Source organism: Heliangelus exortis, chromosome 3, assembly GCF_036169615.1.
Source record: "Heliangelus exortis chromosome 3, bHelExo1.hap1, whole genome shotgun sequence".
Lineage (NCBI taxonomy): Eukaryota > Metazoa > Chordata > Aves > Apodiformes > Trochilidae > Heliangelus > Heliangelus exortis.
The window spans coordinates 90,735,816-90,750,759 of NC_092424.1; the positions used below are offsets into that span (position 1 = coordinate 90,735,816).

Genomic DNA, 14,944 nt, shown 5'->3' on the forward strand with positions numbered 1-14,944 from the left:
GAGAGGGAGAAATAGGCTGCATTCTGCTCACAGAATCTACGATCTACGCCTGGGGTGAAGAAATGCTAGAGTGTATTTATATGAACTGAATGTCAGCAAGCAATTGTCAGATATTGCAATAAAATTTGGGATAAAATTTCTCTCAGTTTGCTTTTCAGGGAGCAGTGAGGGCCAACAGCTCCCTAAGGGAGCTGGCAGTGGTAACAGGGCTGGCAGGTCACCCGTCCCTCAGTAGCTATGTGAGGTGAGTAGGGTAGGCCTAGAGGTGGTAGCCAGGTTCAAGCAGGACTACAGGTCAATAGGCAAGTTTGTGATGATAAGGGAGGTCCAAGGTTCAAGTGGGGAGTGCAGGGCAGTGAGTCAGGGTCAGGATTTGGTCCAGTGATGGTAAATCAGCATGGACTACCCAGCCCAGTGACAATCACACATGTCCATACTGATGAGAGAGGCCCAAACTCAAACTGGAAAGTCAGTCCCTTGGTCAAGGTCTGGATCAATGTCAGTCCTTTGACTACAGAGGAGTTATGGGAAAACAAGGAGGCAAGAATTCAGTTGATCTGAATTGCTTCTAATGCATAGCTTGGGCAGAAGAACAGAAATCAGGCCAGTTGCTCTGAATAGATGCTCTGAAACATGAATTAGAATCCTCTTCATTGGATGCTGCTTAAATATCCATGTGCTACATGTTACCTTTCATATACCTGGAAAATTGTTGATATGTAAGGCATCAGTTGCAGAGGCAGTGTTTTCAGCTGAAATTATCAGCTACAAAGCTGATAATTCCTCTCATATATTCATCTTTATTCCAGTTTTTCATTGAAGACTTCAGTGGCAAAGAGGAAATGTGGCAGGATGGACTTGTAATCTTGTAAGCAAGGAAGTGTGAAAACTGATTTTAGAATGACAAAAAGAATGCAAAAATGCAAAAAAATACCAGGCTCTTGAAGGAACTTGAAGTTCCTTTGATTTGTCTTGATAGCTCATTAGACGATGTATAGTTCATTTGAAGCAGATGTCTGGGATTAAGATGTCTGAGTTCACACATAAGTAGGTGTCTAGAGCAGCTGAAGTTCCTGTGATAGGCAGTGCAGATGCAGGACAGGACTCAGATGGCTAAGCATGGTTGTGTCGTGCTGTTTGAAACTCCTGGGGTATGTGGATGTGTACTTACAGGGTAGGCACACATTGTACATTGTAAAATACACAAGAAACCTGTTCTCTTTTGAATTAGCTTTCATTCCCCAAGCAGTTTTACAAACCTGGTGATTGAGATCAGCAGCAGCTAGGTGTGAGCCTTAGGGTGACCTTAATTATTTTTTGTGTCATTCAGCTGCAGTGGAAATTTAGACATCTAGCATACCTAATTTAGACATCTGCATGGAGGAGCCATTTAGGAGCTCTGCTCAGTTGCCTGGTACCATTTTCATAAATCGATTAATGGAAATAACAGTAGACATGCTAGGGCTTCTAATGCTAGAAAGGAAGGCTCAGAGGGATCTTACCAATATGTACCAATACTTAGTGGGGTCAATAAAGAACACAAAGTCACTGACAGGACTGGAGTCAATGGGCACAAACTGAAGTAGAATAAATTCCATTTAAAGATCACTATGAGATTTGCTGAGGGTGGTCAAAACTTGAACCACAGCCCAGAAGTCTCCATCCTTGGACATGTTCAAGTCCAACTGAACATGGCTCTGGGCAACTTGCTTTAATTTACCCTGCTATGAGCAGGAGTTGTTGAACTAGATGATCTTCAGAGATCCCTTTTGACCTCCATGATCTTTTAGTTTGTACCATGTAAGTTAACTCTGCATTTAATTAATTTAATTCTGTGATGTTTTACTTTTATTTTACATTTTACTTTCCTATTGATCTCCAGTTGATTTAACTATTGTTTGAAGTAGGATTAGATTTTTTTATTGTGATTAAAAAGAAATTATTAAAATTATTTTTTTGCCCAAAACTAGACACAATATTTGTACTCATTTAGTGGCAAGCCAGTGTTTTATCTATAGCATAGGATGATGTTACTGACTCGTGTTTAGTTTGTTTGTTATTAATTTTAATATCCCAGTCCTTTTCTATAAAACTCTTTACTCAGGTACTCTCTGTCTTCTCTTTTACAAAAAGCATTTTTTTTGGGGGGGGGGGTGTTAAAATTATTATGATTGGGAAATAAGCACGATAGAATTTGTAAAGGACAATATGCAAAAATTTTAATTAGTCAGGCATCATCAGATACAATATGTTTTAAACATTGTGTTATTGATTTTATTGAAATGTATAATATTAATTTCTCTAGTATGGGTTTTTAAATTTCAGACCTTTTCTGTAAAGCACTTTCAGTTGCTTTGTTTGTAGCATTTCTGTGTTATCGTTCAGGTCATAGATCTACAATGATATAAAAGAAAAATTTACTTATTGAAAACTGATGAGTGGTTTTATTAGTCATGGCCTATTCCTGGCTGCTATATTTCCATTGGTCACGTCAGCAGCATATGGCAGAAGTTCCAGGACAAATACTCAGTTTATCTTTAATGAGGGATATTAATCAGTTGTGTCCCACTGTTTCCTGATTGTTTGTAAGTGGTATTTATATCCCATAAGTGAATCTTCCTCATTTTCCCCATGGTTAACTTGGTAATAAATATGTTTTCTGTCTTCCAGTACTGTGAACTATATAAAGTTGTCTCTGCAATAACCCTTCAATCAGTATTCACTTATGGACTAGGTTTTAAATTTCATCCTGTTTATTTCCTCTGTGTCTCGTGAAGTTTAGACCCATCTGTGTGTTCAAAAGATTGACCATGTTCTCTTTGTTCTCCTTCCAGCAATCATATTAATCTCAGAGCCTTCTCCCAGTTTTGAGGCGTTTGCCCATGTCACTGCACTTACACACATGGAATTATTGTGCCTTCCCTGTTGATCCATGGTTAGAACTTCTCTCCTCAATAATTCTTGCTTGTACAAGATGCATCTACCTTTGCTCAACTGTCCTCTGTGCCAGAACACCACCTTGTGGAAAAGGAAAGCAGAGCTTCATCTGCTTGGTTAGGAAGATGGAAAAGACCTGAATCTCCAGATTCTTCCCCCTTACTTTTTGGTCCTTTCCTTTTTGAGCATCTCCAGGGAATATTTGGCAGTGCTGTTAGTGTCCACACGAATGAGCTGCATGGAATGAAAATCAGAAGGCTGAAGGAACCTCAGCACATTTACCAGAAATAGTGAAGGAGTGAGAGCTTGAAAAAGGGTGTTTCTTTAATTTTATTAGATTTATGGTTATGTTAAGAGGATTATTCTGCTATAATTACAGGTTACTAGGATTTTCTCTAATAAACGTGAATTTTCAGCTATTTATAGATCAGGAAATATGTTTCCATACAGAAATTTGGCATTCGGTGTCAGGGGCTGAATGGTATGGTTTTCCTTTTTCTAATTTTTTTAAAAAAGACTCTTTGGCTGCATTCTGTTTTGAGGAAGGCATTTTTTGTGGTTTTGTATGCTTTTAGTTCTCCGTTGGCAAGGCTTGATACATGGAAAAAACAAATTTTCCAGGCTCTTGGTCTTTTATGTCAACTATTTCCTTTTTGATATTTCAAACATTACTTTTTAACAGAGCCACTATGTAATTCAATAAGCAGTCACCCCTAAGTCCCTACCATATTTACATTTTATATTTGTTACATAAAAAAATACTACATAGAATGCAATTTAGTCAATATTTTTTTCTGAAACAAAATGATTTACCTTACATGTTTAGTGTCTAAGTGCTTGTGTATTTCTGTAAAGTTCATTTTTTATGCTCTTAAAATATATAAAAAATATTTTTATTTTTCAATTTCTATTTGTATTTTATATTTATTATCTGTAGACCATTTAATGACATATTTGAATGTGTCAACATTCTCTATGTTTGTCTTAATTGTTGGTTCTGAAAATCATTTTTTTTACCCAAGGGGATAGTGCACATTTGGAATGCTCCAGTTAGAGTTCCCTGAACTCGATCCCTCAGTTAAAAAAGCCCAAGTCCTGCTTAAGGTCTAATGCCATTCAGATAATTAAGAGGCTTGTTTAAACTGCTTAACTTCTCAAAAATGCTTCAGTCTGTTCTCTGAATTTGAAGCTTGCCTAGTGAATACAGAGGGCATTAATCCTGGCACAGAGTGTGATGGGTGGCTCAAGTGACTTCTTCAATTGTGTTTCAGGTCATGTCCAAACATTCTGTAAGTGTGACATTGTGATCAGAAGGCTTCCCAAGAATGCAAGGAATCTCTTTTTTTCTTCTCAGGAAGTTTGCCAAGTATATATCTCCAAAATCTTGGAAGAATGTCCTAATAGCTAGTTACACAGTATGCAGTCATAGGACAGGTGAGATTAAAGTGAAAAGATACTTACTCCTCTGATTCAGCTTAGGCCACAGAATGGAAAAATGCTAGAGTCATCTTAGCAGAAGATGGTACATGTACCCTCAAAGTCCCTAATTTGTTTCTGAATTTTATAGGAAGATTATAAATGGTACACCTAAGTACACGAACCTAAGTATTTACCTTCCTTTTACTTGCTTGTTATCTGAGCATCAGAGAAATTACTGGTTATACTGGGGAGAAAGATGGTCAGTGGAGAAATTGTTGGATGTGTAAGAAACTGCCTGAGGAGGAAATAAGAGATAACATAGAAAGCAAATTTATTAGACAAAACAAAAACTGCTGGTGGAGTTTCTCAGGTCTTTCCTAGAATGTGTTTCTTTTATAGCACTAACACATTTTTTTTTTACGTAGTATATGTTCATGTTAAAATAAGGTTATCTTGTTTAGCCCAAATGATTTCATCAGAGACTATCAAGATGGTAAGATCTGCTGAAGACTGAAAGACAGGAGACATTATCAGTGACAGACTGGATGCCATACAGGAGAAGCTGAGGGATCTTGCAGACAGGAGCAGTCAGTGTGCTGTAGATGAAACTAGATGAAATCTAATGCAAAGCAAGACTCTTCTGGACTCAGAGCCAAGATGTTTGCTCTAAGCTGTTTGGTTATCAGGTTGCAGAATGTAAGGTTTTGTCTGCCTTGAGTTGCCCCTGTGTGTCCCCTATGATAGTCATCCTGTACCTGGTCTTTAGGGTTGTGTTTGAGAGCAGTGAATTTGGGTTGGGGCTGACTAGTGGGCAGGAAGGATGTAGACAAAATCAGAGGGTGAGAGACCTAGACTGAGGCTCAAAGAGATTGTGTACATGTAGTATCACAGGTGGAGAATCAATATCAATACTTGTATGCCTTTTGTATGCAGTGCCCCTGCCAAACTTCTGTCACCTGTGAAATCCAAGTCTGCAGACATCCCCTGAACAGATGTGTGATTTCAGCAAAACCTTTGTGACAGTAGGAACTGCATAGTACTTATGAGATTTGGTCTAAAAATTGAATTTTTTTGCCACTGAAGTTTTATGGACATTTTTTGTGCTCTAAGTTTTGGGTAACATAATCTATTCTAGCTCTTTTCTTTTTTTCTTTTTTTTTTTTTTCCAATCCTTTTTGTAGTCAATCACAGATATACTCATAGAGCAGCTGTGGCATTTGTCTTGCAACAAAAGGGATCTGATAATCACGAAATAACCCAGATTTATGCCGTTAGTGCTGAAGCAGTGCCATATTTGTGAAAATAACTTAAAAAAAGGGAAACCGTGTGCAGCATATGTGAAGGTTTTACCTTCACATATAAGTAGGTTTACACAGTCAGGGAGTGTGGGCTTAGCACAACCTGACAGAGTTTTACTTTCCAGATGTTCCACATGATCAAATAGATACTCTGCAGCTGTTTCCCATTCTTTTTACTGGGCTGAGATAAATACACAGTAAATGCTCTGAAATATGTTTATTGTATTTTGGCTAGAGTTGAGGCTGTTGCTGCACAGATCTTACTTCCATCCATGGACACTGAGAATGCAGGGGAAAGCTGAAGGGGCTGTAGGAATGCCCGTTTTCTGTTACTGTGAATAAAAAATTAGAGACTGTCTGACTGAAACAACCCTAGTGATACCAGCCAAGGATGGATGAGAAATGGTTTTCCTCTGTTTGGGGATGATACGAGATTAGTGGCTGTATTTGTGCAATGCAGAAGTGACTTCTGGACTCTGGGCAAGCTGTGACTCCTGTGGGCAGGAGCTGACTCCCTGAGCTGCCAGTGCTGTCCTTCCCATGGCATTTACATCCCAGAGGAGGGGGTGGGTGCAGCAGGAGCTGCTGTAACACAGGTAGCTGGTGCTTAGCCAGGCGTGGGCTTTCAGGACTGGCATAGAGACACCGGGTCGCCTTTTGTATTCAGCGGAATACAAAAAACAGGGCATCTCCAAAGCTCCTGGTGGAGCTGCCTGAACCCTCCTGTCTACTCATACAGGTGCAGGCAGTGTGTCCCAACTTAGCCACAGCTTTTTGGGGATCAGTCTGAGAAACTGCTGTGAATGATTTCAGGACTGAAGGGCCCGGGCTGTGTTAACCACCACACGCGTCGACTTGATTCAATAGCAGAGCAGCGAAGTAATGAAAAAGGATGTTTCATTTCCCTTCACCTGCTTTTCTGATCTTGTTTCTCCTTCCTTCCCCTCCAACTCCCCATGCTCCCCTTAGCCCTCTGACCTTACTGCTGCCTTCCTTCCCTCCTTTCACTGTGGGTCTCCTCTCTTTTCAGATCTTCCCTTCCACCTGGAAAATTCTTCTTGTCTTCCAGGGGCCTTCCTTGTTCTTCTTTAAATCCTTCTTTAAAACCTTCATCTTCAGGCAGAGGAATTACTTTCATCTTTCATTAATAATCTCTTCAGCATTTCTTGACTGCTCTGTTCTTTTCAAATTTATTGTCTTGCAAACATTTACAGAAAAGTAACTGTTCAGTTAAATTGAGAACATTCATGTAGAAGTTTGGAGGGCTGTATCATTTTGGGAAGCTTTTTGAAATGGAAATATTTCTCACTCTGTAAAACACAATGTTCAGTTATGGTTTTATGTACATTTTTATAATAAACATTTGTGGCCTCAGAGGAGCAGTGGGACGTGCATGCAGATAACTTTTTTTAACTTTTACTCTCTAACTCAAGGTGTGGAACATGTTCTCTAAGATTTTTAAGGGTTATGAACAAAGTTGCATTCATGAGGGACTTTATACCCAGAATAATATGAGACCACAAATGCACGGTATACCTTCAATCTTAGTGACTCTATTGCTTTGTGTTTCAGTATTTATTTGTGTTTCAGGAATCTCAAGCATCTGGACTACCCGAGTACATAAAGATTGTGGAAGTTGGGCCAAGGGATGGATTACAAAATGAAAAGGTAATTTTTCTCTTTTTGGGGGGTGTGTTATCAGTTATATTTTCATTGTGTAAAATACATTTATCCTGCTTGCTGTGTTTCCTCTATTTTGTACTATAAATATATACTATATGTACTATAAATATATTTATTGAGTTTTGGGTTAATAACTGTCTCCTATATTAGGATAAAGGTATATTCCTATTTAGTTAGATTTTAAATCATATAATTTCTTGCTATACTTCTTTAACCAGCCTTTCTATTACTCTACTGCTGTTTTATCTCTGGTATTTGTATTATCAATTAGTCAATTCTGCCATGACAGAACTGGTAAATGCTGTTAAACACTGACCATTTTCATAATATGTATTTGTGCTACATGGGCTACTCTAGTAGGGATAGTATAGTACAATAGGTTTTGTCAGTCCTCTTCCTGGACAGGCATGGAAAGAAAAAGAAATTACTCTTTTGATAATATTTGCCTGAAGAGTTAGTAGGGAAGCATGGAAGAAGAATGAAGGAGACAATGTAAAATATGGTACATACATATCTTTCCAAGAACAGAAGGATAATCAGTAACATATTTCATTGTTACTGAAACCAGAAGTATAATAGTATAAGCAGAATAGGAGATTTATTCTGCTTCAGCTGTGGGAGCTTTTTTTTTCAATTTTCTATGCTTGCACTATGCTGTGTTACCGTTTCCTTTGTCTGATCTTTGCTAGGATGGTGTTTGGTTGCTACCAATTAGCGAGGCAAGATCTGTAACAAATTAAATGCAAGTGCTTCCTCATTCTTTTGTGGTGGACAAAAAATGTAGCAGGGTCATGTGTACTGCCTGGTGCTTTCTTGGTGGGGTAGATTCCTACTGCCTTGAACCAGTATAGTAATGGTGTAATGTATGAGTATAGTTCATAATTAAAAAAAAAAAAAAAAAAAAAAAAAAAAGAAAAGAAAAAAAAAAAGGTATTAATTATGTGCTAAGGACATTTCACTTACAAAAATTTCTTACTGCATGAAATAATTCACTACACTGTCTCCATGTCCATCATAGGTGATAGTCCCAACTGATATCAAAATAGAGTTAATCAATCAGCTTTCCAGAACAGGCCTGCCTGTAATAGAAGCAACCAGTTTTGTTTCATCCAAATGGGTGCCTCAGGTATGTGAAATCATCACCACACTGAACTAGTCCAATTTAAATGCCATTCCATGTAGGTCCCATAGTTCCTGTATAATTTTGTAAGGAAATGGACCAGAAATAATATGTTGTTTATTTGTCAAATCAGATGCTATCGTCATACACAATTTACACAGTTTTCAGGTTTTATGCTTTTATTCAGGTCAGCTGAAGTTGGGCTAATTGTTAAAAGCAGTTAAAAACTAAAATAACCCCAGCAAGCTCTGCAGAAGGCTGGTGAAATCCCTAACTCAGTAGTGTTAGGGATCAAGTTGATCCAGAAAGGAAAGGGAACTGAAAGCCAAGCATGGTAAGAAGTGGAACAGAAGTATTAATTTTTCCAAAATTAAGCAATGCTACATCAGCATTAGAAATACCAGGTTTTCACTTGAGATTTAACACTGCATATTCAGATTTAGTCCTAAGTACAATAAGTTGCTTCTCTTGGTGAAAATTTAATAATCCCCTTCAAATAAGGAAATAAGTCAATACTTGTCTATCTAATTTAAACTCATTATCAAGGAAGTAGGCACTTGTTTGCATAGAAGCATTTGAGTACTTATATGTATACTAGTGCCTGCGAAAGTTATTTGCAAAGTAAAACATGAAATTACTTTATTTGAGGTAATACTTCATTTTTTTAACGTTGTTGCACGTCTTCTGTAAACATCTATATAAAGTTTGGCCTTTTTTAAACTGAAAATGTATCCTGGGCTATATTCTAGGCTTTCCTCTGAGAAGAACATGGTATGATCATAATTTTTTCTTATTCATGAGTTAGCAGAGCAAACCAGCTGTACAGCACTCTCTAAGGGACTCTGATTTATTTCAGTGTTCCCAGGATCACTAGGGAAGGGCCTAAATTAAGGATAATAAGAAAGGAGAAGGGAACAGCAAAAATGCAGAATTTCTTTGTTGTTAATGCTGGGGCAATGAGTTTTCAGATCCATTTAAATTGGCTAGACTAAGTTTTTCCAAGTGCCATCAAACTTTGGCAGTTACAGTAACAAAGAATCATGGAAGGGTTTTTAAACACTAAAAGTCCAAAGCAAATGTGAATTTCTTCCTTTCTTGTTTATTTCCTTTTCCTGTGAGCCATTAGGAGTACCAAAGTTAGCACAGGTTTGTGAGTATTGGAAAAAATGAACAATCCCTTCTTATCTTACTCTCATGTCTGAAAACTTTATTATAATGGTCTAATTTGTGTTTAAAATGTTTTTTATTTAAAAGGTAAGATTGTGTTGCTTTGATATGGAATGCAGTCTTGCCTTTGTCTTTTCTCCTTTCTTTTTTCTTTTCATAGGTCATGGGAATAGAATTCACTGTTATGTTTAGATCACTTTCACTTATTTCTTTTTTTAGTATTTTAAAGCTCTTTCATGGTTTCCCATCCAGTTTTTTTAGCAGAGATTTTTTTATTCACTGAAAAAAGTGAAGAGAAAAAGTTCCACAGTAGCAAGGTGCCTTGCTACTTGCCATATAAAACAGGATCCCACACCTATAGCCTAAATGGCCAAAAATTATAAATACCTACCATTAGAAATCTTTTTTTAAAGAAATTTGGAATATAAATATTTCATTACAATTATAACATGCAATAGGTGTTAAAATGGGATTTTACTTACAGGAAAAAGAGTAATAGGACAAAATATAATACATATAATATTATTTGGACCTGGCAACTTTATACTGGTTGAAAAAGTGTCATTTTGGTTTCCTAGTATATATTTTGCCAGACTATAATTTTCAAGTGTGGAATTAATTCCAACATTTGGCATTTAATTAATCATTTGGTTTCATTCTTCCTTGCCCTGAGAAATTTAGATACTATTTATATTGAATTAAGGTATGAAAGATTATTCTTAAAAAAACTAAGGCATTGCCAAAGTTTTTTTTGTGAGGTTACCAGATATGTTAGCAGTCACACTGATTTTTATTATGTAGAAACAATTACAAAAAGATGCTTTTTTCCATCACTTGTTTCCTGATGACAAATGAGTTGTGTCTGGCTACAAGATACTTTTCATACCATATACCAGTAGGGCAAGAGGGCATGGACTTAAGCTCTGTCAGGGGAGGTTTAGGTTAGATATTGGGAAAAAATTCTTTCCAGAGAGGGTGATCAGGCATTGGAATGGGCTGCCCAGGGAAGTACTGGATTCTTCCTCCCTGGAGGTTTTTAAAAAGAGACTGGATGTGGCACTCAGTGCCATGGTCTGGGAACTGCAGTGGTAGTGGATTAAGGGTTGGACTTGATGATCTCAGAGGTCCTTTCTAACCTGGATGATTCTGTGATTCTGTGATATCCACTTCCTTATATGTTGGGCTTTCATTTGAAGAGGCAGACATGCATTTTTCTGATGTTTCCTTCTATGAAAATGTGTGGAATAAAAATTAGTGACAGGAAGATCCCAGTAGTATTGTCACCTTATCATCTCGTGTAATATCACATATTTAGAATTTTGGTGCTGCAAAACTATCAATAAAGTATCTGTTGAAATTAAGGAGTAATAAAAGCTTTGGAGTTCATATATCTTTTTATACGGTACTCAAATGACTTTTCATCAGTGTGGAAAGAATTCAGAAATCCCAATTAATATTGTTTGCTTGGAAGATTTGCTTTTATGACAGCTGATTTCAAAACCATTCAAATACACTATTTGGTTTTGGAAGAAAATTCTAAGTATTAAAATGTACACTGTGCAGAAAACTGGATTCTTCTATGTTTTTAAGGATAGACTTCTGATTAGTCTTTTTAAATATGCTGATTACAGTGTTCAGTTCAGAATCACTTATGCTTTAGACTGTGAAGAGTCCTGATGTTTTCAAGATTTGGATGGTTTTTAAATGTCAGTAATTCTGGTAATTCCACTTATTGAGTCCTTTGACGCAAGTATAAAGTTGATTAGTATGATCATAAGTCTACCAGTTTATCATGCAAATTATATTTTTACAGATACACAAAAGAAAAAAAGTGCTGTGGAAATCTTAGCCCCCAATTCTATATTCATATCAAGCTGGAAAGCTTGCAACTCAAATACTCAGAAGTTAACAAATACCAAAAAAAGTGTGTTTGTGCAACATGAATTTGTTTTTGCACTTTTTTGTATGAAATACATATCTAATGAAGGCAAAAACACAGTCCAAGGCAAATACTACTTAGCTGTATTAAGTCAGACAATAACTGTTGATCAATACAAATTAATTATATATTTTAGATGGCAGATCATAAAGAAGTTATGAAGGGCATTGAACGGCATCCTGGAGTCCAATATCCTGTTCTCACGCCTAATCTTCAAGGTTTTCATTCTGCTGTAAGTGCCTTTATAGAAGATGTACACAATTACCTCTTTCTTGTTTCAGACACTTTCAATTAAATGCTTAATCTAATCTTGTAACATAGCGTTATGATCTTTTTTATTGAAATGTATTTTTCAGATTGCAGCAGGGGCTACGGAAGTCTCAGTATTTGGTGCAGCATCTGAATCTTTTAGCAAAATCAATATTAATTGTTCTATTGAAGAAAGCATAGAGAAATTTGAAGAAGTTACTAAATCTGCAAGGAATATGGATATTCCAGTGCGTGGGTAAATATGAAGATTCCTTAGTAAAACAGTTGTTTGTGTCACTGTTAGAGGTTTTATCTGTATACTATCAAATTTTTACATTCTACATCAATTTAAAAATAATCTTTATTGTTATTTTTTAAATAGTTGGATATATTTAGAAATTTTGCTTTATGTTTTGTAACTGCTACTGGTGACTAGTTTTCTGTGAAAATGGAACATAAAATAGCTGTGTGCAAAGCATATTAATTTTATTATGAAAATTTATTTTATCATCACAGATAACAATAAAATTTATTTCGTGCCGCTGAGAACTCACTGTTGCCTGCATCTTAAAAAATGCCCTGCATACATACCTTTTTTGTATCACTTCATACACTGTAGAATCAAGGTATAAAAATTACAGAACAAATTTACTCTTAAGAAAAAAAATAGTCTCACTATGAGTTATTCTGAAAACTCAAGTTGTCAGAAGTGTGCATGAAACTCCGGAATTGTCCAGTATTTATGTTTCTTTGGACCACCTTCTCATAAGCTTTAAATAATTCTGATTGGTGCTCACCCTTGAGCAGTCTTTCTTTTTCATTTCCATTTTCTTTTGCACTACACAGAGCTACTTATCTGAGGTTACTTGCAAAGGTCCTTGTGAATGCAAAAAGGCTTATGTGGTTCAAGATGTTCAGCAGTTAGAAAGAACCACATCATGCTCAGAAAATACCTGGACTTGAAAATAGATCTCTCAGAGACTAAGTGCTTGAAAACCTGTCTGGGAATACATACTGGCATCTCTCTTTTCTCCAGAAGTAGTGATTTAGTAATCCTGCTGCTCATCTTTTGCACAGTAGAGTGATAATTTGAGCATTTGCTTTGGGAAAGGGAGATCTGACTTGCAGTTGTATTTCAGCCTCAGAGGATCACGAAACAACAGAATGGTTTAGATTGAGAGAGACCTCTAGAGGTCATCTTGTTCAACTCAAAGATTTTAACACACATCCAACCAAGGATAGCTCATAAATGCTCGGGTCCTTACTCTTTATCTTGGTTGTGTTTCGTTTGGAAAATCACTGAATAGAGAAGTAAGAAATTTCACTGTATTGAGAAGCAATAATTTGTAGTAGAGTTTCAATAATCAATCTAGCTACTGATTGATCAGGTAGAGTCAGGGCTTGCTTTCCTGAGCAATTTTCCTTATAAGAGATCTGTTAAAAAGGCCTCTACTACCACTGTTTGCCCCATTTTTCTCAAATTCTGAGCTAAGAACATAACTAGAAATTTGAGTTCTCCAGGAGGATTAAGTGCAGGGATACCTAAATTTTAGTTCACAAGTTGGTGTGGGTAAGAGAATAGACAGTCAGTCCAGAAAAGACAGCATGTGTGAGACAACAAACCTTAGTCACTGGTGAAAATTTTTACACTAAACTTTTGTTTTCTGGTTTTCTCAGGTGTCTAGGCATGTCAGGCAATATTTTCTGTTTCATATTCCTGTATCTCATTAAGAAAATTCAACCAGCTGGCATAGTAGAAGCAACCAATCATCAATGGAATCCTCAAAGCTTACGCACTGTATGTTTTTGGATAGCTGTGAGTGTTGACAAATGGACTTTTGCAACTGGTCCGAAAGAAGTAAACTGCAAGTGATGAAGAAGCTCTGGTGTACTCTAGATTGATGTTGGAGCTTAAAATGTTAACTTATCTTCTGTGCACTGACTTTCTCATTTTTAAGAAAGTGGCAACCTGCTGCTTTTTGTTCCACAGGTTGTATGTCTAAGGCATTTGAAATATGACAGTAGCAGTTATGGTGGCACAGGTACAGTGATGTGATGCAAATGAGGGTTCCCGTGACAGGATTCTACAACCTTCCCATACATGTATTGTCAACTCTCTCAGGACCTGTGTAGCAGGGTTTTTTCTGCACAGAGCAGAAAAAAAAGGAGGAAGAAAAAGAAGCAGGATGGAAAGGCAGGCACATAGAGGAACAAAAAAGGGTCAAAGAGCCAGAAAATAGCTGAACAGAAGCAGAGCACAAAAAAAGAAAAGAGAATGTTAGAACAATTATGACTAAAAAGAAGGAAAATAAAGCAAGGAGATGTAAAGAGATAAATAACAAGAACCAGGTAATGAAGCAAACAGAAAAAACAGCAGTACAGTACTGAAGAGAAATGAGTTAATTAAACTCAGAAAATACAATCAGATAATGGTTTAAAAGTGCTTACTTTGTGCACCCAGTACAAAGATCACAACACAGACCTAAGGCAAACTTCACACAGTGTATGCAAGACACAGTATATTGAGTTTGTCATGCCAGGTGAAGTATGTTACACCATGCTTCAGCAAGTGGACTGGTTAATGTCATAGATGCTACAAAGTGAACAGATTCATACAGATTCAAAGTCGTGAATGAAAATGATGTAAGTTCACTCCAGCTGTAGATTTTTTTTAGGCTAAGTGGTCTCAGAAAAGTGAATCATTCAGAAGTAGGAAGCCACAGAATCATTTACTTTGCGGGATTATAATCGAGTAAAGAATTCAATAAAAGTGTATTGAAGAGAAACTACATTTATGTGTAAGTTACAGCTATCTTCATTTTAGGATATTATCTTGGGAACTAATTTATCTAGTAAAAATTAGATGTTGAGGCATCAGGAGATAAGATGCTGGACAAATGTTACACCTCAACAAATCATACATTTTAGGAGAGGACTGTCTGGTGTTTGTCCAGGGGGATTTAATGTAACTCAGTGGTAAAGTAGCTAATCTGCTACAAATCTGCTGAATCTAAACTACAGAATATGGAGCCTTATTTCATAAAAAACTGGGGAAATAATTCTGAATATCTAAAACATCCCCTGAACATGGATTTCAGCATATAAAAATATTATAAAGAAAGTTTTGAGCAT

At 36.6% G+C, this 14,944-nt stretch overlaps 1 protein-coding gene across 3 annotated transcripts in view; it reads left to right on the top strand.

Moving 5' to 3' along the window:
• HMGCLL1 (3-hydroxy-3-methylglutaryl-CoA lyase like 1) overlaps positions 1 to 14,944 on the top strand; it is a 76,638-nt gene that overhangs the window by 13,325 nt on the left and 48,369 nt on the right. For 2 of the 3 annotated variants that reach the window (XM_071741697.1, XM_071741696.1), the window contains exons 2-5: positions 7,227 to 7,322; positions 8,356 to 8,463; positions 11,700 to 11,795; positions 11,920 to 12,068. In XM_071741697.1, the coding sequence (XP_071597798.1) occupies positions 7,227 to 7,322; positions 8,356 to 8,463; positions 11,700 to 11,795; positions 11,920 to 12,068 (449 nt within the window). The remainder of the gene's footprint in view (positions 1 to 7,226; positions 7,323 to 8,355; positions 8,464 to 11,699; positions 11,796 to 11,919; positions 12,069 to 14,944) is intronic. The other variant, XM_071741698.1, reaches the window with a different exon arrangement.